Raw genomic sequence first — 27161 nt, 5'->3', positions numbered from 1 at the left:
CATGTATGTAGTATACAGTACACATGTACGCAGTATGCAGTACACATGTACGCAGTATGCAGTACACATGTACGCAGTACACATGTACGCAGTATGCAGTATGTAGTATGCAGTATGTAGTATGCAGTATGCAGTATGTAGTATGCAGTTTTATATTTTATTATTTTAAATACATCGAATCGCATATAAATGTGTAAAATAATAAGGATATACATCTATGCAGTATATAGTTTTATTTTTTAAATACATTGAATCGCATATACATGTGTAAAAATAAAAAAACTTTATTAAACGATGCTGTTTTTGTCGATCCATGAATTGTGTGATCCATCAAATCCCAACCATTTCACGTAGACCTTGTCACCCTTCTTACGCAGAACCTTCTCCACCAGATATACGTCCGGATGTGTCGCGCGGTGCAACTCATGCTCGTAGAACGCTCCGGCTATCGCCTCACCGCGATAATCCTCGAGCAGATAGGTTGCTGGATTGGTTTGCTGCACCTTGACGATCGTGAAAACCTCGGTGGTCCAATTTGGAGTGTATCCCTTTTCGAAAATCATTTTAAACTTGCTCACGCGTACTTTATCACCGACCCTGAATTTGGCCGGAGCGGCTATCTTTATCGCGCTGTACACGGTGTCAAGAAGTTTCTTGGCGATCTCAGGTGTCACGTCGATGGGCCGCATGCCGATCGTTCGATGCTTGCGCCTATTATACTCGTCTACGAGACGCGGTAGCGCGTCGCACCACTCGTAATTGCCGTTGAGCGTAAACATCTTCCACATAATGTTTTTGAGTGTGCGATTGAATCGCTCAACTACTGACGCCTTTAACACCGAGTACGTTGAGTAATGATTGACACCGCGTTTCGTGAAGAGCCGTTGTACGTCGGTGTTGTAAAACTCTTTTCCCATATCGGTTTGTAAATTTTTCGGACATCGCCCGCTCTTTCGCATCAACTCCGCTAAAGCGTCAGCCGTTTCGCTGCCGCCTTTATTCTTCAGCGGTATTGCCCACGCATACTTGCCGAGTACGTCGATGACGGTGAGAATGTAACGGTAACCTCGGTTGAAACGCGCGTACGGTTGCATCTCGACGATATCAGCCTGCCACAAATCGTCGTATCCCTTGACCACGACGCGTCTTCGCGGAAAGTTTCTTCTCGCCGGGGCGTGTAACTCGTCGACAAGTCGCCTCCTCTCAGGACCCGTGTCGTTAGACTTGCGTGATTTAGACATGATCAATCACGTCCCGCAGCACGCCGATTCTGTCGCTTGATTCCTTCAGTCGATTAATTTATAATCAAACCAGCCTCACGCAGTTCCTCGATAATTGACAGAATTTCATTGTCGTGAGCGTTGTGACCGGCTCGACGCGAAGCATCCAGCAATCTAAGACGATCCACGAGCTCGTTGGGATCGTCCCAGTGCACGTAGTCGATCGCGTGATCATTCAACGTCATGAGGTGAGGTAATCCTTTACCGGAACTTTTTCTTCTCGATTTCTTGGCCGAATCGCCCGACATCAGCGGTGCGATCACCTTCAAATACTTTGAGCCTCTGTTACCCATGACGCGACCGTCGTCGCTGAAATTTTTTTATGCGCGTTCGTCGATTCGAGTATGCTTTTGTAGTGACGTTTATCCGCCTCGGTGTAAGCAGTTACGTCGGGTACCTTCTTGAAAATCAACTCATACAGACCTTCCGTTCCAGGATATCTCTTACCAGCGATGATTATATCGTCGTTCTTATGGTCGAATTCAACGTGTTTGTTTCCGAGCATTACTTTGTTTGTGTCAAAGTATATACCGAAAACGTCGTCGATATTTATTCTTCTGTCACCGCTCGCCGCTTCAAGGTACATCGTTGCCAGCGATACGCTGGGTCGCGGTGTCGATACGCCAGGTCGCGGCGTCGATATGCCGGACCGCGGCGTTGATGTCCGGGGCCGTGGCGTCGACGGAGGTTCGGCGTTTTCGGTCGTAACGTATGAATCGACGGTCGTATCACCAAATGACGGATTAGCTACAATCGTATCACCCAACGTTGCCGATGACAACGAATCGTCAAACGTGACGTTTAAACGCCGTTCAGGTTTTGATGTCGACCACAATCGTCGCTCCAGTTTCGGCGTCAAACGCTCCGATTTTGACTCCATCTTCGGTACCGCGATACCGGATTCCTCGACGGTCTCAACCATCCGTTTTAGAGGTTCGACGATGGGCTTGAGACGCTTCTCCGACGCAATGTCGGCGTCGATCGTGTCGGTTTTTATGGCTCGATGTTTTCTGCGAATCGCCTCGCTCGTCTTCTCGATCTCCCGCGTAATCTTTTCACGCTCGCGCACGTCGTGGTTGTCATCTTTCCCCGTCATATCGATCAATCGATTGTATTCCCTCCGATCTGTTCTCGACAAAGCGTCTTCGATGACTGGATGTCGCGCGATTTCGACAACCTGTTAAATCAACTCGACGGTACCGCGAACACGTCGAATCCTCGCCTGTATCGCCCGTTGTCGAGCGGACTGTCCTTGTCGATCACCGCGAAACCGTGATCGCGTTGCCAGCATTCGCGACACAACACGCTGAACTCGTCGTACGACATGTCGGTGTTGACGTGATCGTTGTACACGTGTTTCAGATTTGTTCCATCCTGTTTGAACAAAATAAGCAGATTTGCGTTATCGCGTATTAGATGCTTGGGTATCCTCGCGTACGACTGACACAGATAAAAGCAGTCTACGTTCGAGTGACGACCCATCGCGAAGTACTCCTCACGGCGTCTTGCTTGTCGCACGCGATATCGTCGAAGATGAAAATCGAATGCGGAAGTGCCTCACTCGGTGGAACGACGTCGCTGTTGTTGGAAAACGTGAAATAGCCTATCTCGTCGATCGGTGTCAGCAGATGTTCCAAGTACTGATACTTGGGCTGTTGCAGCGATTTCGAGTACACGTACACGTTCTCGAAACGCAAACCGTGCGGACTTTCCAACAGACTGATCAGAACGTTCGTTTTGCCGCAGTTTGATGGACCGCACACGATCGCGCGCACGGTGTTTGGCAGCATCTCACCGTGCCTGCGTATTTTCTCTCCCTCGAGACTATCCATTAATCGTAATCTATCGTCACAATTCGCGACGCGTATCGTCTGCGGTTGTCGCACGAATCGCATCTTGTCCCCGCTGTACGGAGACAACCGCTCGCGCGCCTATTTATAGTCGCGCGAACCTGCGAATAGCTCATTAATCGATATGTATCTCGCGCTGAAACATCCTCTTGACGTGTTGAACTTAACCGCGGAACAGTTGAGCACCATACCAAAGGACGTGTTACTGCACGTTTGCGGTGATTACATTCATCACGTGTGGGACAAACTTCCCGCGCACTTGACGGAAGATCCGGAGGTTCGAACCTACCGCAGGTGCCTCGAGCATTACAATCAACCCTGGCAAGAAACGCACATCGACGGACCTGCTCCGTTAATCCGAGAGTGCGGCGAGTGTCAACGTCGTCTACCGATTCGTCGGAAGTAAAGTGCTGCGGCAAGGGTCTGTTGAATCGCGCGATAAACGCCCTTCCCTTCGAACTGCACATCCCCGGTTATCAATTTTGTGGCCCGGGAACTCGATTGAAGGAACGCATAGCGAGAGGTGATCGAGGCATCAATCCGTTGGACGAAGCGTGTCGCGAGCACGACTTGGCGTACGCGCGAAGCAACGATCTCACGGACAGACACGCAGCGGACAGAGAACTCGCCAAGAGAGCGGGAAAACGCGTTATAGCGAGAGATTCAGGCTTACGTGAGAGAGCCGCCGCAGCAGCCGTGTGGGCTGCGATGAAAGCTAAAACGAAAATTGGCATGGGTATGTCTACTACGACTAGGAAGAGGTTGAGGACTGTGAGAAACAGAACGATTACGAAGAGGCGGAGAAGTACGATTCGCAAAAAACGCATGCTTCCAACAGCAAAGCGCGGCGGCATGCTGCCGATTATTCCGATTCTCGGCGCAGTCGGATCGCTTGTCGGTGGAGCTGCGAGTATAGCGAGAGCTGTAAATGAGAGAAGAGCTGCGCGCGCAGCAGCCGGTGGATCCGGCGTACATCTGGCCCCGTACAACGGTGGACGGGGTCTCTCTCTCAAGCCGTACAGGTACGGCAGAGGTACGACTGTTGCGAAGAGAGGAAGAAAAAAAAACGTCGAGAAGACGTTAAAAATGCCCACGGGTGCTACTACGAACGTGCAATTAAATCATCTGGCCAGACGTATGCGCGTTCCTTATTTCAGAGGTGTATTTATGCGCGACGCCCTACCTACGAGTGGCGCACGTACAAACGAGAGCGGTATCGTGAACCTGGATAACGTGACGGGTCCGGGGACTCACTGGGTAGCGTACGCCAAAAGGGGAGATCGCGTCGCGTACTTTGACGGCTTCGGTAATCTCCGACCGCCTGTGGAATTGGTGCGATATCTCGGAGTCAACGTCTCATCGATAGAGTACAATCGACGATCTTATCAAACGTACGATCAGAGTATCTGCGGACAGCTGTGTCTACGTTTTTTAAGTACAATCGACGCGATTACGTTTAAAAACTGACGTCGCGACGCACTTTGCCTCAGTATCACTTCAAACATGTCGATCACGCTCACGTTAACCGGTAGGAGCAGTGTTCTCCATTCGAGCTACTCACCGGCGTTGGATCTCAGTGACGGTGATTACGAGCTCGGGCTCACGGACTTTGCGACTTACAACACCATACCGAACGTCGATTCTACGAACAACAAATTTTACTATGGCACGGACGGTAAAGAAATTACGATTCCCGAGGGATCGTACGAGATACAGGCCATAGACAAATTTTTGAAACACGCGATGCCGCGACAACGCGACACCGTCGATGGAAATCGTAATGAGAAGAGCGAGAAGAATGAGAAGAATGAGAAGAATGATGATTTCTCGATAGCGATTCGCGCCAACTTCAACACTATGAAAAGCGAGATCAAATCCGCGTACGTAGTGAACTTTTCAAAACCAAACTCGTTGGGACCGCTTCTCGGATTCTCACCGCATCGCGTACTGCAACCGCGAAAGTGGCACGAGTCCGACTTACCGATCAATATAATCAATCTGAATATTATTCGCATCGAATGTAACGTAACCGCGGGCGCATACTGCAACGGCGAACGCGTGCACACGATTCATGAATTTTCACCGAAAGTGCCACCGGGATATAAGATCACGGAAACGCCCACACAGGTCATTTACCTACCGATCATCGTGCGATACGTTACGGATCTCACGATACGCGTCACCAACCAAAACGGACGACCGCTCGACTTTCGCGGAGAGGAGATCACCATCAGATTGCACGTGCGACTACAACGACAACGACAACGATAACGTGGCATGTTAATACCGAACGAAACGAGACGCGTTACGACGATCAGTTTCGGTACTGGTACGATTCAACAGCCTGAACCGCGACAACATATCGCTGTAAATAGCGTTGGAAGGATAAGAAGAAGAAGACTAACCGAAACAAACGTTGAATTTCTGAGATCGCTCGGATTCGCTGTGCGAAATAATTTTATCTAAACGATGGCCGACATTCTGAATATCCAAGACGAACCGGTCTTCGACGATCGAATCGTCAAGATTGAGACTCACGCATACAATCCGTTTGCCAATACGACGTTCGGATACAGCGATGAGATAAGAATACCGATACAGCAACAAGATCTGTACACGCTGCCGCACGAGAGTTTTCTCTACATCGAGGGAAAATTAACGAAGGGCAAGGTGGTTGCGGGAGCCGACGTGATCCTCGGGGACAACTGTATCGCCTTCATGTTCGATGAGATACGATACGAGCTCGACGGTGTGGAGATCGATCGTAACAGAAACGTTGGCGTAACCAGCACGCTGAAAAATTACGCGACCGTTTCATCCGACAGGAGCGTGATTCTGCGGAACGCGGGATGGCTCGGTCCCACGATCAATGCGAACGGTTACTTCAATTTCTGCGTACCGCTCAACATGCTGCTAGGATTTTGCGAAGACTATAGGCGCGTCGTGATCAATGCTCGTCACGAATTGATTCTTATACGAGCGCGCAACGACAACAACTGTCTAGTGGGCAGTTCCGCGCTCGAGCCTAAAGTTGACTTGCTGAAGATACAATGGCGTATGCCTCATGTACTTTTGAACGAAGTAAAGAAATTGGCGATGTTGCGCACCTTGGAGAGCGGCCGATTCGTCAGTATGGGTTTTCGCTCATGGGATCTGTACGAGTTTCCGCTACTGCAACTCACGACCAAACACTCATGGGCCATCAAGACCGCCACGCAACTCGAGAAACCTCGATACATTATCTTTGCTCTGCAGACGGGTCGAAAAAACGTTATGTCTGAAGACAACAGTCGTTTCGACAATTGCAAACTGACCAACGTGAAGCTCTATCTCAATTCAGAGTGCTACCCGTACGACGATATGAACCTCGACTTTGGCAAACGTAGATACGCGATTCTCTACGACGCGTACGCGCGTTTTTGCAAAGAATACTACGGCTACGAGTATCTCGAACCGAATCTCACCGTCACGTCGTTTCTGCTCAACGGTCCGTTCGTCATCATCGACTGCTCGCGTCAAAACGAGTCGGTTAAAACCGCTACCGTGGACGTGAGATTAGAGTTTGAATGCAAGGACAATGTAGCGCCAAATACCACGGCTTACTGTCTCATCATACACGATCGTTTGGTTCAATACAATCCGTTGACCAACGTTGTACGTAAGATCACGTAGAAATGATCTTCGACGTGTGTATGTAAAGCGGTGAATCGACGAACGTTGCGTATTCACTTCCATTCCGTCGTATGCGTAACGTCGATAGAGAGAGAGATTGTCATCGTCGTCATGAAACCATCAAAGTATCAACCGTCTTGTTGGTGCGAGAACGCGAGTCGCATGAAGGAAGATAAAGCTACGCAAACGGATCCTAGACCGACGGATCACTTATTGAACAGAGGAATGACGTATCGAGTGACATCCACGGGAAACACAGTGGTTGACGTAGCCACGCAAACGGATAAGAAGTCGCGAAGCGAACGACTTCAGGAACGCGTGACGGATTTTGTCTCGAAGCATTTAAAAAAGTAATACAATTTGGAAAAGAGGGGGATAAAATTAAAAGATTGATGAATACGCTCGCGCGTGTTCAGTAACGAAATTTCCTCCGATCGAGTCGCATCGTTATCATCATCATCATCATCATCATGTCCACGCCAACGTTCGTCGATCTCCAAGGATATCCCATCGGACGACGTTTCGTCGTGAAGGAAGCGGCGGTGCTGCGAGGTGGTACCGTTCTTGCGCATTACGTCTTTGCAAAGCCTATGCCATGGGGTGTTGTATCGCGAGACGACAGACGCCTCGTTACCTGGTTGGTACGAAATCATCACGGTATAGCGTGGGAAGACGGGGACGTTCCGTACAATCAGGCTAAACGCCAGATCATCAGGGCCCTACAGAACGAGGAAGATTGCTACGATCACGCCATCGTATACGTCAAAGGACTCGAGAAACGCGATTGGCTGCGAGATATGCTTGAAGAGGATTACTACGGCGACGACTATGACGATGGTCACAAATTCTACACGGACAATCTGATCGTCAGAAACATCGAAGATGATTTCGAACATGTTGAATCACTTAGCGATTTAAACGATTCGAATACTTTCCGCTGTAGGAGACATTCCAAAAATTGCGCCGTGCAAAATGTATTTAAATTGTACAATTGGTGGCGTAACCGTCAAAATGATGATAATGTATAATTTTTGAATAAACTTTTTTTTTTCATACTTATACTTCTGCGCCTTTGAATTATTTTACCCCTCTCCTAATTACCCTCTCTCAATTACCTTCTACCAATCACTTTCTCTTAATTACCCTCTCCGATAATTTGTCTAACTGCGTTTTATATTACCCCACTCTATGCAAAATTTTAAATAATGAAAGAGGGGATTTTTTTACAACCGTCCTGGACTCGAGGTACCCTCTGATCGTGCGATCAGTACATTTTTCGCTTTGGCCGCAACAGCAGCAACGATTACGACAACGTCTACGATTACGTCTACGATTACGAATACGACAATGTATTACACCGAGAGAAATTGCTACAAAGTGCGTCGAATTGATTGCGGTAATGAACCCTCCTCATCTCACGAGTAAGTATTTTTTTATTATAAAAATTATTTACTTTAAAATTAATATATTAATATTCACGATTGTTCTTATTTAATTTCCAGCGATCCACCGAAACGATACGTGACGCGCTTACTATGCAGGCGATACCCGCTGACCCGCACGGGATACAAATATCTCGAGATCGGCGTGAACGTTGGTCCGCGTAGTTTTGTGGAGATCATCGTAGGCGATAATCGAGGAGATGAATTGTCGATGTTGCTTGACACCTGGAAGGAACTCTGCGAGCATCGATGGACAATTCAGAATATGCTTCGCGATCGACCGAAGCAACCATACGACTGTTTGAACATAGGTTCGCTCACAGTGCGAATATGTTATATGAACGAAATGAAACTTGTGCGACTTGAATCTCTCGACGCACGTATGGCTATGACCGAGGCTACGTTCACGCGAATGTTGGATTTTGATGATTGCGTCGCTTTGAAATTCAACGTACTCACCAAAGCCCTACCGAAGATCGACGACAAATACGAGCAATTTTGTAAAATCGCTTCCGCATCAAGAAGTCGTACCGAAGCGGTGAGCGCTGTACGCAGCAGCGATTCCTTCGACGAACAACAAATTATAGATTGTGAAATGCTTGCGATTATAATAAATGTGTAAGAAAAAAGTATAATGAAATATATTGTATCGCATATTTAGAAAATATATACTTTGTAGTCTTTATGTAACATTTTTAATTATTTCTATTCCATCCTTCATCTTCTTATAATTGTGAGGCGTAAGTCCACCTCGTGAATCCGCCTTGTTCGTATGTAACGTATGTATCTGAGAGAGAAAGAAATAAGATAAGGAGGAGCGATTACCCGGGGGGGTGTGTACAGCGTCACCCGCATTCGAATCGTATAAGCGCATAAAAGAATCGTTGATAAACGATAGGCGGCGCTTAACGAGTGCGAGCGAGAGGGAACGATGAGCGCGCCATACTTTGCGTTCAACGGGTGCGAGCGAGAGAAAACGCTGGGCGCGCGACACTTGTGCGTTCAACGGGTGCGAGCGAGAGGAGACGATGGGCGGCGCGAACGAGTGCGAGCGAGAGGGGACGCTGGGCGCGATACCTTGCGATCCGCCGCTTGCCGCCGCCGTCGCCGCCCGTTGCCGCCGCGACGCCACACGACCCTTTTAAAAATCGCGACTCTTTGAAAAATCGCGACTCCTTTGAAAGTCGCGATGCCGCATAAACATGCCGCTGCGCGACGACACGCTTATCATTTTTAAAAATAATATTGCATTTCAGAGTTTCGATGTTGTTATTATTTTCTAAACAATTCGTTCCTAGAATCGCCGACACAGGGGCGATTTATAAATACCCACCCCCTCCCCGCATGACGTCATTACCCCTTGCCCTAGGTCTCACAGACCCAGAACCGTTAACACCCCCCCTCCCCGCGTGACATTATCACCCCTCGCCCTAGGTCACATGGATACTCTAACACGTAGTGATCCAGAACCGCTCCATGCGTTCAACGAGTGCGAGCGAGAGGAGATGATGGGCGGCGCGAACGAGTGCGAGCGAGAGGGAACGATTAACAACCCCCTCCCCGCGTGACGTCATTACCCCTCGCCCTAGATCACACGGATACACTAACACGTAGTGATCCAGAACCGCTCAGTATACATCTACTCAATAAACATTTGTGGACTGTTAAGTTCTCGAGTAACCAAAGGAAAACGGAAAGCTGTGATTTCTAATATACAAATTCAGGTAATAAATATTAAAAAGGTTCTTAAAAAAAATTGCCTGATACATTATCTAATATTTTACTGCACATTGAGGATGCAAGCGTAGTGATGCGATAGTTTCATATAATCAAAGTGAAGTGTGGAAAAAAATTGAATTAAAATTCGAAGGAAAATTAGTCTTACCGTTATTATTATATTTTGACGATTTCGAAATAAACAACCCTCTCGGCTCTCGCGCTAACATACATAAGCTCGGTGCTGTCTACTTCTTACTACCATGTATTCCATATGAATACAGCAGTACCTTGGATAATATTTTTCTTGCCCAATTACACAACACGGAGAATCACAAAAGAGCTGGTAATGTTAAAATCTTTCGCAATGTTATTGATCAAATTATTGACCTCTCGAGTAATGGATTATCTATAATAAATATACATGGACAAGAACAAACTATTTATTTTTCTTTATTAGGTATTGTTGGCGATAATTTGGCAATAAATGAAATTTTCGAATTTAATACTAGCTTCAACTCTCATAATTGGTGCAGAGTATGTATTGCTCAAAAAACAAAAACGCAAAATCAAATTAAAGAAGATCAGCATTTGCTACGAACCGTTACAAATTACAAACAACATTGTATTAATTCTTGTAGTGGCGTTAAAGGAGAATGCGTTTTTAACGAAATACCTAATTTTCACATTATCGAAAATGCAACTGTTGATGTAATGCACGATATATTCGAGGGTATCTGTAGATATGAGATTGCACAATTATTACATATTTTTATTTGTAAAGAAAAATTATTTTCTCTCGATATCTTAAATAGTAGATTACAACATATTGATTGTGGACGAAACTTTTCCAAAAATGTACCAATTGCAATTTCGAGCAATGTTCTAAAAACACAACATTTAATAATCTCTGCGTCGGAAATGGTGTTTTTGGTTCAACATTTAGGTGTTCTTATCGGTGACTTAGTTTCTGTTAATCATAATGCTTGGGAAGTTTTCCTGACTCTCCATGACATTATTTGTATTTTAATGAATTCAACGTAAATTTTTTACGGCATCGTCCACTGATCTGGGACACCCTGTATACTGGTATTATATAAGTAAATTCTTTTACACGCTTCAAAAAAAAAAGTTTAGGTAAAAGTTTGCACAATACAATTGTACACTAGGCGTTCGTGTTTTCAAGCGTTCGTAAATCACTGATGGTTTCTGTTACATACGGCGTCAATTTGTCGACATCGCTACTATAATGATATAATTCTCTTTGCATAAGCAACCATAAATGAGCACTTTCAACCGGGTATTCTAAATCAAACACGTGATATATTTTGTAACATATATCAATTGCCTCCAGAGCTGATAATATTTTATAGATTGTGGTATCTACGGCTAAAAAAAATTCGTTACTTTTAGCAAGTTGGACCAACAGCAATCACATACGGCTGCAAGGTTGTACCGATATTCGCCGCTGCTGCTCTTCGGTTTTCTTGTATTTTTGTTATATCACCGAGTATCTGTAAAAAAGTATAGTTAGAAACAATACTGTTAAAAATCGTATTACAATTTCACTATTTTTAACTTACTGTTATATGAACAATCAAACTATCTTTGCATTCTATAATGGACGGTTTCCAATGCTGTTTTTTTAGATATACGCGACCTTTCGGAGGCAGCAAGTGGGGCAATAATTTTAATTGTATAACAATCTTGCTATCTGTGATAAAAAATAAAATAGATTATAAAGTTAAAATAATATACAAATAAATACAGATATAAAAATATAAATTTAATGATTTCTTTAAAATAACAATTAAATAACATAATAATTAGGGGAACTAGTATTTCAAAATTACGCAAATATTCTTACTCTCGGTTAAATCTTCAAGTTCAAGAACTTCTAATAGAGAACGTGCATTGTCGTCATCTTTTTTTGCCGGTCTAATTTTCAAGATGTTCGTAAAGAACTTGTTCCAATTGTCGAATGTTAATTTTTCAGCTGATAACCTCAAAAAGTTAAAATCCTCTGCAATTAATTTATATGCATTTGAATGTTTCAAAATGGGCCAACGCTCAAAAATTTCGCCCAATGTTAATTTCCGATTTGCTTTCAGAATTTTTTGTCGATGTTCGACAGTCTGTTTCCATTTATTTAAAACAAGTTCCCACGGTGTAGAATGGGCTCTAAGCCATTCTTCTGCTTCGGGAGTAGATTCTGTAAAATATTTAAGAGCATAGAAATCAAAGATTTAACATATATTTTAAAAAAAATGATGATGTACATATGAAAAAATAAATTTTTTACCTTCATCCGAAGATAGATATTCGGTTGACTGACTACATGATTGAGAAATTAATGATAAATTATCAGCGTCAATGCGTTTTAGGTCGCGTAACCTATTCCTGTATTTGTCAACCAATTTTCCCCGAGAAATTATAGATTTTCCCACGCGAGATAATTTTTTGGGAATTGCAGGAATAAAATATGTAGAAATGTTTTCGGTAGGGAAATCTTTTACTATTGCCTCAGCAATATGTTGAAAATCTTCGTTAGTTAAACTGTAAGAAATAATATAACAAAAAAAAATTATTACCAAAATATAAAAATAAAAATTATCTAATGTATTTAAAAAATTTACCGGGATGCTTCGTTCATTAACTCTGTTAATATTATATCAACGATCAAATTTCGTGACTTTCGGGTCAAAAATTTACTTAATTTATATGACTTGATTATTGCCTGTCCTTGGAGGTTTTTACTCAAAATATTTTTAACCGATATTTTTTTTTATCTTAATTCAAAAGACAATTTTCCAGAAAAAGTCAACTGTCTTTTTAATGATTTATTATGTTCATCTACTAGATTTTGACTTAGACCGGATATATCTGACGAAGTCTCCATCTCTGTTTCTGTCTCTGTCTCTATCTTGGAAGTGGTTTGCTCAACCTTTTCATTAAAATACATATTAGATATTTACTATACTAAAGTATTTTTTTAAACCATTAAATTGTACATATATAACGTATACTAACATTACAGTTTGTTTTAATATATGTTATTTTCCATTTCCGTAAAAATTCTATTCTTAAACCGATAGGTTTTATCATCTCTTTTATTAAATCCGGAGTCAAATCGCCCAGAGTGTCATCACTTATTAGATTTTCTAAAAATAATATTTTTTAATTACTATATGTATTTTACATTAAAATAAATTAATTATTTAGTTCTCGGAATCAATAATTTTTTTGAAAAAAAGAATTTTGTCCACTATGCAAATCTTTAAAAGTATCAACCAAATCTTATATAAAATTTATCACAACAGCTACTTACTATTATTTTTATTAAAAAATAAAAGTAAAATTTTATAAAATAACATAGAGACTTTCATTTATCTTTCAAAATATTTAGTTGAATTTAACTACATCTTTATTCCTTTCAGATAAGTGTTCATAAATAAAGAAAATATTTTTAGAGTAAAATAGAACAAGTTGGTTGTATATTTCTAACCAAGCATTTGGTTGGTACTGCAAGGAACTTAAATCAAAATATTTTGTTGGATTTAACTAAATTTTTAATTCTCTCAGATAATTGTTCATAAATAAAGAAAATATTTTTGAAGTAAAACAGAACAAGTTGACTGCGTATTTCTAACCAAATACTTGGTTACAAATACCAAACCAAATTGTTCTGTTTTACTTAAGAAATATTTTCTTTATTTATGAACATCATCTGAAAGAATAAAAAATTTAGTAAAAGAAAAATGTATTATTGTCCGAACCAAATGCTTGATTATAATATATGCAACTAAATAGTACAGTTCTGTAAACAAATAATTTTTTAGTTATATGTACGTTTAGAAGAAGCAACTGAATATTTGGTTAGATTTCACACGCCATTTGCATCTTTTACTAAATATTAAATTTAACATTAAACATTAATTAAACATCCCTTTGGTTGGGATAACCAAAAATAACATTTTTTTTCTGTACAATATCAGATATTAGAAAAAATTTATCTATTAGTGTATGGCGAGGAGAAATACCGTTTGTAGAAAGTTTTACCTATATATGTACGCAGTAACTATATATGTACAAATATGTTTGTAAAAAAATGTTATTCCAGAAACGAAGCATGGCACAATAGAAAATACTTTTAGATAAATACGTACCTTCAATTATTTTTACAAGATTCTCTTCGACGGAATCTTTTAATCCCCAGCTGCGGATAATGTTGGCCATTTCGCACTGTTAAAATTTATACAAGGATCACAAATTGTTGCACAGAAATAAAACAGCCACTGATGTCTGATACTAACCACAGCTATCTCTAACTGACGAGCACGTTGTGACATGTTAGGCGAAACTGCTATGCCCTTCTCCTTACCGTAACAAAAACGCATCGCGGGCCGCGCGTGTGTTAACACGTAGGCGCGCCAGAAAAATTCCGGAAATCGGCAACATTGTATGATTCTACAAATTTTCATTTTTGAATCAAACTTTTATTTAGTTAAACATCTTTGGACCAAATTATATATGTTTCACTAATTTTCAAACCGTGATTTTGTTCTTTTAACCAAATAAGATGTATGGTTGTAGTTTCAAGTCATATGAAATTAACAGAATTAGTTGAATTGTACGAACTAAACCATTTAGTTCTTCGAAAGTAATTCACATAAAAATTACTAAAATATTTGTTACTTTGATGTATTATTATTGTATAGATATCTTCTAAAATTTTTTGTTACTTTAACTATATATTTATTAAAGTAGAAAATATGAAGATGACAAAATAATTTCGTGATAAAAAAAAATTTAAGTATTATAAACTAAACGAAATTTGACAAAATAAAATTTATGTTTTATCGTTTTAAATTTGTTAATATAGTATGTGTTAAATATAATAATGTTAACGCAATAGTATACTTTCCAAAACATTTTATATATTTGTAAAAGAAAATTTTATTTGTATATTTAACAAAATAAAATTAAAAACAATTCAATATTTGATTAAACTAAAAATGTGTATTACAAATATATTTAGTCTATTTTTTATAACACTTAATCCATCCATTAAACCAAGATGGGAAACATATACAAAATATATTGTTCGTTTAAGAAAATAAACAAATTAATTGATTTTTTTTATTAAACAAATCGTTTCTTGTACATCTACGTAACTTATTTAGTTCAAAATGTATAAACATTTTTAACTACCACGAAACTATTAGGTCGTCTTTATATTTGTAAATTAAATTAATATATCAATGTTGCAACAAAATATTTTGAAAATATATAGAAATAATAATTATATTTTAAAATAAATAATTTAGTCAAGTACTTTTCATACGCTTTAACAAACTCACTTGAGTGAATAAACTCTTACGTATTTAATGTAATTAAAGATTTGTTAGATTTACTAAATTTTTCTGTAACAAAATGCATTAGGTTCAAATAACTATATTTTTTTCTCAGTGTGGCTTCAACGCCAGCCACGGCAACAATATTTTTAACCCGCCGTGGTGAGCATCGTGTCACCTCACCTTTACTCTGTTTTTACCGCGGTCACGCCGGTAAATTCACCTGAAGCGATCTAGATCACTTCATAATAACGTGTTATCGGCGCCGGCACTTCCAGAAAATTCTGGGCCTTTTCTCGGTATAAAAGGAGCGGCTCCTTTCGACGCGACACAGTCGTTTCGAAAATAGAGTGCGGATTCCCCGTTTTTTGCGATCTGTCATCTGCTCGACGCGTCGAGTACCGTGAGACAAGTGTCTCGATTTAATCGCGTGCTGCACGCTTAGAGTTTTTGCGACGCCGTCGCGCACAATAAACATTACTTTTGTACAGAGACTAAATATAGCTGCTTTAAACCGAAATTGTATTGATCCCGTCTTTTCACACACACATTGATGTGACATATCCAGCGATTGGGGTAAGAACTATCATGTAAAATACAAACTATTTTAATGAAAAAAATGTATCATAATACTTTTTTCAGCGCATATACATAGACAGCGAACCGTTTCATGAGGTGCAAATAAAGCATATCATGAAAATAAAAATTCCACGCGTACAGCCCGTAAGTCATCTTTTTACACAAAAATATATTTAAATAATAAAGAATGTAGAAATAAAATAATTTAATTTTTTAATTTTTAGGATTGGATTGATCCGGAAGAAATCAGTATAAAAGAGTTTATTAATATAAAAAAAAATATGCGAGAAAAAATGAACGCCGTCGCGATAGGGAGTATAACAGGTATATTTGGATGGGCCCCCATGAAGGTGGTGATGTTTTCGGGCTGCGCCGCTTATTTGATATGGAGGAGGACATCGCCTTTGCGCCGGAAAGTTGGAATTAGGTAAAAATAAATAAATAAATATATATATATATATATATATATATTTTTTAAATATATTATAATTGTATTTTTTTAATTTATAATTATATATTTTTCAGCCCCCAAAACCTGATTTAAATTAAGATTAAGATTAAGATTAAGATTAAAAATATATGTTTTTAAATATTTTATATATGTTTTAAATATTTTATATATATTTGTTAAAATAAAAAAAATACATAATTTTACATAAAAAATAATTTTTTATTTTAATCTTTATAACTCCTCCTGACACAACCACTAATTAAATATTTTTGTTGAGAAATAACTTTATACTAAAATATGAGACAAAATGAGTGTGTTAAATAGAAATATGATATTAAGTAAGTAGAACGTGCTCTGGAGTCAAGAAGAGGGTAATGAACCGTGAGGATAAAAGATATAGATTCAAATGAATCATTAGTACGTGCTTGATAGGAATAGTATGCATAGATTATAAGACAAAGGAATGAGAGGGCCAACTGGCCACGAAATAAACCAGAGCGCTTTAGATTCATTCGAGCAGCCACTCAGTAAAGACCAAGTGTATCTCTTTTATTAAATATATTTTAACAAACAATTAAATCATTTATGTTCTTTATTTTATTCATTCAACTCTACATGGTAGCAGAGCGTGGTTGAATAAAAATCGTGACAAGAAGAAGTATAAAAAGAAGTGAATTAAGTGGCCTAAATAAAATTGAGTGGCAGAAAGTGAAAGTGTAAAAATGTCATCAACAATGACAGATATTAAGATACCCGTATTCAATGGAGAAGACTACGGAAATTGGAAGAAAAGAATTATGGCATTTTTAAAAATGAACAAGTGTGAATTAGCTGCACAGAGATACCGCACTGCACTTGATAAAGAACCAGAGTGGGTTGATTTAAACTTAAAGGCACTTAATTACATATACAGCTCTATAACGAATAAACAACTGGAATTCGTTAGTGAATGTGAGACAGCGTTTGATATAATCCACAAATTTGATAAACTTTATCTGAAAGAATCCACTGCACTACAAATAGTGTACCGTAATCGATTGGAAAAATTCAAATTAGCAGAATATACCAACACGACTGATTTCTTTAATGATTTTGAAAAGGCTGTCAATGATTTAAAATCTGCCGGAGCTAGTGTAACGGAACAAGAAAAATTAAACTACATGCTGAGAACGCTACCAGAATCATTAAGTTACATTGGTGACTTAATTGACGTATTGGATCGAGATCAACAAACAGTTGAATATTTGAAAGGAAAAATTGCCATGATCGATATAAAAGGAAGAGAAGAAAATCGTGGAAAAAATAAAATCAAGTGCTTTCACTACAAATACGGACAGAGGAAGACAATGTTTCCGCTGTGGCAAAGTGGGACATTTCATTAAAAATTGTAATTACAACAAGGAGGGGATTCAAGGAAAAAATTCTGAATGGATCGGAAACAGAGGCTTTGGACAACAACATCGAGGTGCTTTCCATAGAGGACGAGGAAGATATTGGCGCGGACAGGGAAGAAACTATCGCGGAGGAAGAACATCTAACTACACTGCCCATGACAATGGAAATGGAGGAAACTATCGAGAAATTCAAGAACGTCCGTCTACATCAAGAAAAACTATAGAAGCTCTTCAAAGCGGAGGCTATGCCAGCTTCATGATGAGTATTAATGACAACATACCCGAGGTTAGGGATAATACTGAGATAGTATGGATAATAGACTCAGGATGCACCGGGCATATTATTAACGATGAAAATTATTTTAGTGAAAGCCAGGAAATCAGCAATCCCGTGGATGTCATGCTAGGTGACGGTAGATCGTTAAATGCTTCAAAGATAGGACTGGTAGACATAAACGTAAAAGTATACGACAGAGTAGTGCATATTAGACTAACGAATGTTCTCTTTGTTAAAGATTTAAATGTAAATCTGATAAGTTTTGCCCGTATAACAGAAAAAAATACAATTATAGCTCAACAGGATATATTGAAAATTTACAAATACACTAATGAATTAATTGCAGTAGCCTATAAACAAGAAAATCTTTATTATTTACCCAGTACTCTAGTAAACACTACTTCACAAATAAATTTAACCCCAAGTTCAAGTAAAATGACAGTAAAAGAAAAATGGCATAAAATTCTTGGCCATATAAATTTCAAATATTTGAATATTTTAAGTAAAAATAAATTACTAAATGATTTCCCTGAAAACCTAGAAACAGAATATATGAAATGTAGAATTTGTATAGAAAATAAAATGCACAATCTTCCGTTTGATAACAATCGCACTAGAGCCACAGAGATTTTAGAAATAATACATTCAGATGTCAATGGGCCCCATCGGATTCAAGGATATAACGGAGAAAAATATTTTGTGAGTTTCATTGATGACTATAGCAAACTAGCGAAAACATATATTGTAAAATCAAAATCTAAAGTTAATCATTGTTTTGAAGAATATATTAATATGGTAGAAAATAAAACCGGAAAAAAGATTAAAACCCTTAGGTGCGATAATGGAAAAGAATACCTAAATCAGGAAATTTATAAGTTATGTAGAACAAAAGAGATTATGATGAGTCTTTGTCCGTCCTATACACACGAGTTAAACGAAACAGCTGAAAAATTTAATAGAACCATTATGGATATGAGTCGTTGTTTATTAGCTGAAGCAGAATTAAATACGAAATATTGGCCGGAAGCATTGTGCACAGCAACATATTTAAAAAATAGAACATTAGCTAATACAATAGAATGTAAAACACCTTTTGAGATATTTTTTGGAAAGAGACCTAGCGCAAAGTACTTAAGACCATTTGGAAGTAAAGTATTTGTTAGAATTCCGGAACAGAAACGTGCATCTAAATGGGATAAAAAAGCAGATCCGGGAATTTTAGTAGGATACACAGATGTAGGATATCGAGTATTAATAAATAATAAAGTAATTGTTACACGTCATATAGATATCATAGATGAGGACGTAAAATGTATTGATTTAAAAGGACAAGTAAATGATACAGAAAGTAATAAAGCGGAATGTAGCTCGGACAATTTAATAGATCTTAGTGAATCAATAGAAGATATAGAGTTAGAAAGTCCAAATAAAAGTGATAAGAGCCTAGACGAATCATTTAAAAGCATTGATAGTTCTTGTGATTTATCTCCTTTAATAAGACGGTCAAACAGCACTAAGAAACAACCCGAGAGATACGGAATAAGTGAAACATATAATAATTTAGTATATATTAATTTTATAAATGCAAACAGTCCGACAAATTATTCAGAGGCGATAAATGATAAGGACAGCAGCAAATGGAAAGAAGCAATGGAGCATGAATTAGAATGTTTAAATAAAAACGAAACCTGGAATTTGACTGAGAGACCAAAACAACAAAAGGTTTTAGATGTAAAATGGATATATACACGAAAAGAAAATAATAAATTTAAAGCACGATTAGTAGTTCGGGGATTTCAACAAAGGGAGGTACTTGAAGATATTTATTCACCTGTAGCTAAAACACAGACGTTAAAAATGTTACTTTCGATCTGCTGCCAAAAACAATTATATATAGAACAAATGGATGTTGAAACGGCGTTTCTAAATGGTAAGATAATTTCTGAAGTTCATGTAAACCAACCTGAAGGATATACGGATAATACTAATAGAGTTTATAAATTGTATAAATCTTTGTATGGTTTGAGAGAAAGCCCCCGAGCTTAGTATGAATGTTTCAACGATTTTTTATTGACTTTGAATTTCAAAAGAAGCAACTACGATTATTGTATGTATTATTATAATGAAGGGAAAGATCAAATTTATATTCTAATATTTGTTGATGATCTATTAATTTGTGGCAGAAATAAAATGCTAGTAGATCAAATTAAAAGAAGTTTAGCTAATCGATTTAGAATGAAAGACATGGGTAAAATAGAAAATTATCTGGGTATAAATATAGTGTATGATAAGAAGAAACAATTTATGACATTATCACAAACAAAATATATAGAATCACTGGCTGAAAAATATAATTTAAAGAATGCAAAACTTTATGATACCCCCATGGAAACAAACCTAAGTTTGGAACCTTCAACTCAAATTCAAAGTGAAATAAAATATCGAAATATAATAGGAGAACTTCTTTATATAAGTATAGGCACGCGGCCTGATATCGCATATAGTGTAAACTACCTAAGCAGATTCCAGAGCTGTTATAATGCCACACATAAATATGCATTAAGAATTTTAAAATATATATATCAAACAAAAGACTTAAAATTAACATATGAAAAATCTAATAATGAAGTAATATTAGACTGTATGGTGGACGCCGACTGGGCAGGAGATTCCACAGATAGAAAATCTACCACTGGTTATGTAATTCGCTTATTTAACAATGTAATCTATTGGAAAGCAAGAAAACAAAAGACAGTAACTAAGTCATCAACATTTGCAGAATATGTGGCATTATCTGAAGTAGTAACGGAATTGTTATTTTTAAAGAATATGTTAAATAAAACATTAAATATTAAAATAAATAAACCAATTACAATTTATGAAGACAACATAAGTACTATAGCTATAGCAAAATATGGAAATATGACAAAAAATTCCAAACATATAGAAGTTCAATATCATTATGTCCACGAAAATATCGAAAAAGAAATTATTGAAATTGTAAAAATAAATTCAGAAAACAATATTGCGGATCTACTAACCAAAAGTGTTAGCAAAAATACTTTTATAAAACATAGAAATTCATTAAGGCTTTGTATGTAACATTTTAGTATAAAGTTAAGAAGGGGAGTTGAAAAAAAACTTTATACTAAAATATGAGACAAAATGAGTGTGTTAAATAGAAATATGATATTAAGTAAATAGAACGTGCTCCGGAGTCAAGAAGAGGGTAATGAACCGTGAGGATAAAAGATATAGATTCAAATGAATCATTAGTACGTGCTTGATAGGAATAGTATGCATAGATTATAAGACAAAGGAATGAGAGGGCCAACGGGCCACGAAATAAACCGGAGCGCTTTAGATGCATTCGAGCAGCCACTCAGTAAAGACCAAGTGTATCTCTTTTATTAAATATATTTTAACAAACAATTAAATCATTTATGTTCTTTATTTTATTCATCCAACTCTACAATTTTAAGGTGCTACACTTCATCACCATCCGCAACATAAATTTTTTTTTATTAAAATTTTTTTACAACTTTTTGATGTTCCAGTTAAATATTTTTAAATACATTTTGTAAAGCGCAATGCGTAAGATGATTATTAATAGGATCTAAAATATTTTGTAAGATTCGGCATTTTCATTATCTGCGTCTAAGATTTCAATGATGTGGTCTTCTCTAACATCACCGTCGAGCATATCAGCCATGTACGTTTCTCATATCCTTTGATATAAGATGCTACACTTCATCGCCATCCCCGTTAACATAAATTTTTTAATCTTTATAATTCCTTTTGACGCTGCGACCACCAGTTGAATATTTTAAATACATTCTGTAAAGCGCAATGCGTAAGATGATTTCCGCATCGCACGGTATTAATAGTATCTAAAATATTTAAAGATTCAATATCTTCATAATCAGCGTCTAAGGTTTCAATGGTGTAATCTTCTCTAACATCATCGTCGAGCATATCAGCCAACCATGCACATTTCTCATATCCTTTGACGTATATAAGACGTGACACTTCATCACCGTCTACACCTGTTACAGCTGTTGTAATTAATTGTTTTGCCATGTTGTATGGCACGGTTCCTTCTTCCCATGACAATGTATGATGATATTTTATTATCCAAGAAATGCATGATTTTTCAAATTGCGCTAAAAATTTCCAAGGCACTGGATTTTTAAAGATGTAATGAGTTAGAACAGTACCCTCTCTTAGCACTGCAACTTCTTTTACAATAAATCGCCGTCCAATATTAAAACCTTGAAGATCAACAAACGTTGGCGCAATCATGATAAACGCATGTTTGAAACAATAATGATGTGTAGATAAAATTGTTTCTTTATATATGATAAAAACTGCTGATATAGCAATTTTATAAGACCTTGCGCACAACGTTAGACAGTGGACTATATTCAACTATGCGATCATGTAAAATAAGACAATATGCGGTTGTATTTGCAGGAACATTTTCCTTGCAATCAAATTCTAATCGCACGTCTACAGTGGCGCTTTTGATTGACTCGTTCTGTCGCGAGCAATCGATAACAACAAATGGTCCATATGATAGAAATGCTGCTACATTGCAAAAAGCCTCATAAGAACTGTTGCCATAATAAGCTTTACGAAAACGTATATACATATTATAAAGAATGGCGTATCTTTTTTTGTCAAAATCTAAATTCAGATTATCATATGGATAATATTCAGAGTTGAGAAAAAGTTTCACATTCGTTAATTTACAATCATCAAAAATGGTTGATTTTTTAGACATAACGTTTTTGCGATCGGTTTGCAGAGCAAAGATAACGTATCGAGGTTTTTCAAGTTGCGTTGCAGCCTTGACGGCCCAAGAATGTTTTGTAGTACTCTGCAAAAGAGGATATTCATACAAATCCCATGAGCGAAAAGTCATGCTTAAATATCGCCCACTATCTAAAGTTCGCAGCATGGATAATTTATTAACCTCATTTAATATGACATGAGACATTCGCCACTGTATTTTATGCAATTTAATTTCTGGCTCTAATTTCGAATCTCCTATAATGGAATTATTATCATTGCGAGCGCGTATTAAAATTAATTCATGGCGAGCGTTGACAACCACTCGTTTATAATCTTCACAGAAACCTAACAATATACTGAGGGGTACACAAAAATTAAAGAATTCTTCTGACGTAGTTGATGTTTTACTCCATCCAGCATTTTGCAGCATCACAGCATTATCAGATGTTAGCGATATATAATTTTTAAGAGTGCTAGTTATTTCAACGTTTCTGTTGCGATCAATTTCTACACCATTGAGTTCATAACGGATTTCATCGAACATAAATGCTACACAATTATTTCCTAGCGCAGCTATTAACTTATCGTCAGGTTTTTTTATTTTTATTTTTCCCTCAATATAGAGAAAACTGTCACATGGCAACGTATACAAATCCTGTTGTTGTATTGGTATCCGTATTTCATCACTATATCCAAACGTTGTGTTAGCATATGGGTTGTACGTATGAGTTTCAATTTTAACAATACTATTGTCAAAGATCGGCTTATCATCAATAATCAATATATCAGCCATTTTTAGATGTTGCACACACAATGAAACCCAATGATTTTAAAAATTCTACGTTTGATGTAGTAAGTTTTTTCTTCAATAATTGAACCCCTTTGGTGGAAGCTGTGTATTTAGTTTGTCTCACGTTCGACGTTTTATTCAAAACGAGCATCTCACACTAAAGTCGTCTCCGCACATGCAGTCTCACGGTAATTTCTTCGCCACGAAAATCAAGCAATCGTCCGTTCTGATCTACAATGCGAATCGTCAAATCAGTAACGCTTCGTACGACGACTGGAAGGTAAATGATCTGTGTTGGAGTTTCAGATATCTTATATCCGGGTGGAACCTTAGGTGAAAATTCATGTATTGTATGTACACGTTTTCCATTACTGTATGCACCCCCCGTTACACTGCATTCAATGCGAATAACATTTACATTGATAATTTGTATCGGTGCGTCCGATTCATGCCAACGTAACGGCTCGAGTATGCGATCTGATAAAAATCCTAACAACGATCCAATGTTGCATGGTTTGGTGAAATTTATTTGATAAATACACTTAATCTCGCTTTTCATCGTATTGTTATTAGCTTTAATCGTTAAAGGATAATCTTTTTCATCATTACCATATGAAATCACGTTCTTTGCAACATCATTGATATGAAGCTCGTCGAGCGTACGTTTTAGATATTCAGCAATATCACACAGTTCATACGAGCCGTCGGGAATGGTAATACTTTCTCCATCATTATCATCATCAGCATTATCGAAATAGAATGTATTATTTGATGAGTTTACATTAGGAATTGTAAAATACGTTTCAAAATCAGCCAGCTCGAGTTCATATTCTCCATCGCTTAAATCTATAGCGGGAAAGTAGCTCACCGCGAGGATACTACTTTTGCCCAATAACGTGAGCGTCAGCGACATGTTTGATACTGAGTTTACAGCGCATAATGTTTGTTCTTAAATTGTGTATTAATCGTCTGTAGAAACTGTAGACACAATTGCCCACAGTTGTTTTGATTATATCGTTGATATGGTAAGCGATTATATTCAATTTGTGTTGCATCATTCCCCAGATATCGAGCAAGTTCTTGTGGCGGTCGAAGATTACCAAAACTATCAAAATACATAGCGCAATTTCCTCTTTTCGCATATGCCACCCAGTGGGTACCTAATCCTTCAACTTTATCTAAATTCACAATACCGCTCTCGTTTTGATGTATTCCCCCAATCGGTAGTGTCACGCATAAAAACGCCTCTAAAATATGGAATGCGCATGTGTTTCGCTAATTGTCGCAACTGTATATCGGTAGTAGCACCTTTGGGAAGTTTTAACGTCTCATCGGCGTTTTTTTTTTTTCCTTTCTTATTTCCATTATTTTTTCGAACTCCACCACCACGTTTGTATGGAGCGAGATAAACACCGCGACCTTCCATGGCGTAATTGTGACGTTTTATTTCTTCAAGTTGGCGTTGTGAGGCTTTTTTATCATTTACAGCTTTTGCGATTCCTGCGGCTCCACCGGCGAGCGAACCGATAGCACCCAGTAAGGGCAGAAGCGGTATAACGCCACCACGTTTTGCTATCGGAAGTGTTCGTTTCTTCACCGTTTTCTTCTTCAACGTATTCTTCCTCGCTACACATAAGCCCATACCAAGTTTCGTTTTTGCTTTCATAGCTGCCCATACGGTCGTGGCTGCGGCCTTTTCACCAAAACTTGAATCTTCTGCGTTAATACGTTGCAGCGCTTTATTGGCAAGAATATTGTCAGCCACGTGGCGCTCTGTGAGATTGTTGCTACGTAAGTAGGCTATATCGTGATCGCGACAAGCCGCATCCAACGGATTAATTCCACAATCTCCTCTGGCAAATCGTTCGTTTAATCGAGTTCCTGGGCCACAAAACTGGTACCCTGGTATGTGCAATTCAAACGGAAGTGCGTTAATCGCTCTGTTTAACAAGCCTCGCCCAATTTTCTCAGACATTCAATACAGTTTTTTATTAATGGCGCAGGACCGTCAACATGCGTTTCATAACTCAATAAATTATAATGTTTTAAACATCGACGGTAATGTTGAACATCTAAATCAGCCTTTAAGTGTTCAGGAAGCTTATTCCACTGTTACGTCCTCGGACTCCACATCTCCTTTTTTCCGACACGCGTTCAATAAATTAGATAAAAGGAGTAAACCGTGACTATTTGGTGACGAGAGAGAACTTCCAAGCTTTCAGAAGAAATAATTTACACTCTGAAATTCTTATCGCCGGATGCTTAAATGAAACTTAGAACAATCACAGCATAGATACCAACGGGAAATATAAACAGAAAACTCTTTAAAGAATATTAGAAGGAACCTAAAACAATTTGGAATCGATATCAAATATCTGGCGATAAGTGAAGCACTTGAGACCGCGACTACGAAACGTAAACAAAGAGGGTGAAAGCTCCACAGTCATAAGAATATGACACGCGACCGGATCCCATAAACAAACGCGACCCGGTGATAACGAAAAGGGGGTCCTTAGGAATTTTTCCCCGACTATTAATGACAATATTCTGGAAGGTTGGAAGGGGAAGCCATGCGGGCGGAGTTTCGTACAACCGAGTTTTTTCTCTCGAGCCAATAGATATCGGGAACTCCACACCACTAATTAAAAAAGCTAAGGACGAAAACTAGAGCTTAAGAAAATCAGAGAAGGGATAAGATCGGAGTAACCAATAATTAAGAAAAAGGAAAAGTGGAGGGACATGGCCGCCAAATCAGAGCACTGACTTTTCCAAAAATGGAAATCCGGCGCTAGCCCACCCCTTTTCCGAGGTTATTAAACCGCGTGTTCCTGCGGGACTCGCTCTCATTCAGTCTCTGAATTTTACCTCGATCATATCATTGATACTGTGTGTGACTTGTGACCCTCTGCTGTGCCGATCTTAATAAAGAAGTTGCAAGGGACTCGTCCAAGAGCAACCGAAGACATCGAAAAGTAAGTCTCATTATTTCATTTAACCTCATTACTTCCTTCCCTTTTTTTTAAAATGATTCCACTAAAATTCTAAAGTTTCTAAAATTCTTATTCTTGAAAAATAAATGACGTGGGTTTTGCCAGGGTGCCGTTTGCGCTTTCCGGAGTAGGTATCTCTCTAGTATCCTTTGGATTCTCCCTTGATTCGGTTCGGTTAATGGGTCTCCTCCTGTCAGAGGTTACGATATGCTGCCAGTAAATGGTGACTATCTAAACCTTAGCTCGAGTGATGGCCTATCCGGACAGAGGTACCGGGAGAATTTTCGAAGCGATCTATTGAGAGATCCGGAAGGAGGAATGCGGCGTGTTGCCCTGACATATTTCCCGCTTTAATCATTTTATTTAAAATTAAACTCAAATTGATACCTTTTAGTGGAATCAAGAAATCTTCGATCCATCAAGAAAAGTCGCGCCCGAAGAAATCGCAAAATACGCGAGTTGCGAGAACTGGTTCAAAGTTTCTTTGTCCAGTTCTTATTCGCGGCAGCGCCAAGGGAGGTCACACCGGAAGCTCCGAAACTCAGAACAGAGCGTTCATGGTCTCCTCTGCC

At 38.5% G+C, this 27161-nt stretch overlaps 1 protein-coding gene and 1 long non-coding RNA gene across 2 annotated transcripts; one reads left to right on the top strand and one right to left on the bottom strand.

Annotated features, from left to right (window-relative positions):
• The first annotated feature begins 8146 nt into the window (after nucleotides 1-8146).
• On the top strand, nucleotides 8147-8929 carry LOC139105426 (uncharacterized). The gene is made up of 2 exons (XR_011546189.1): nucleotides 8147-8223; nucleotides 8305-8929. It is a non-coding gene; the product is annotated as an uncharacterized lncRNA (long non-coding RNA).
• Nucleotides 8930-22399: 13470 nt separating this feature from the next.
• LOC139105302 (uncharacterized) lies at nucleotides 22400-23602 on the bottom strand. The gene is made up of 3 exons (XM_070661316.1): nucleotides 23167-23602; nucleotides 22768-23064; nucleotides 22400-22644 (listed from the first exon to the last, which is right to left on the bottom strand). The coding sequence occupies exons 1-3, from the start codon at nucleotides 23600-23602 to the stop codon at nucleotides 22400-22402; spliced, it is 978 nt and encodes a 325-aa protein (XP_070517417.1).
• Nucleotides 23603-27161: the final 3559 nt, after the last annotated feature.

The sequence above is a fragment of the Cardiocondyla obscurior genome, linkage group LG09 (assembly GCF_019399895.1).
Source record: "Cardiocondyla obscurior isolate alpha-2009 linkage group LG09, Cobs3.1, whole genome shotgun sequence".
Taxonomy (NCBI): Eukaryota; Metazoa; Arthropoda; class Insecta; order Hymenoptera; family Formicidae; genus Cardiocondyla; species Cardiocondyla obscurior.
Note: the sequence above shows the minus strand (reverse complement) of the source record. Positions and strands in the feature narration are given on the sequence as shown.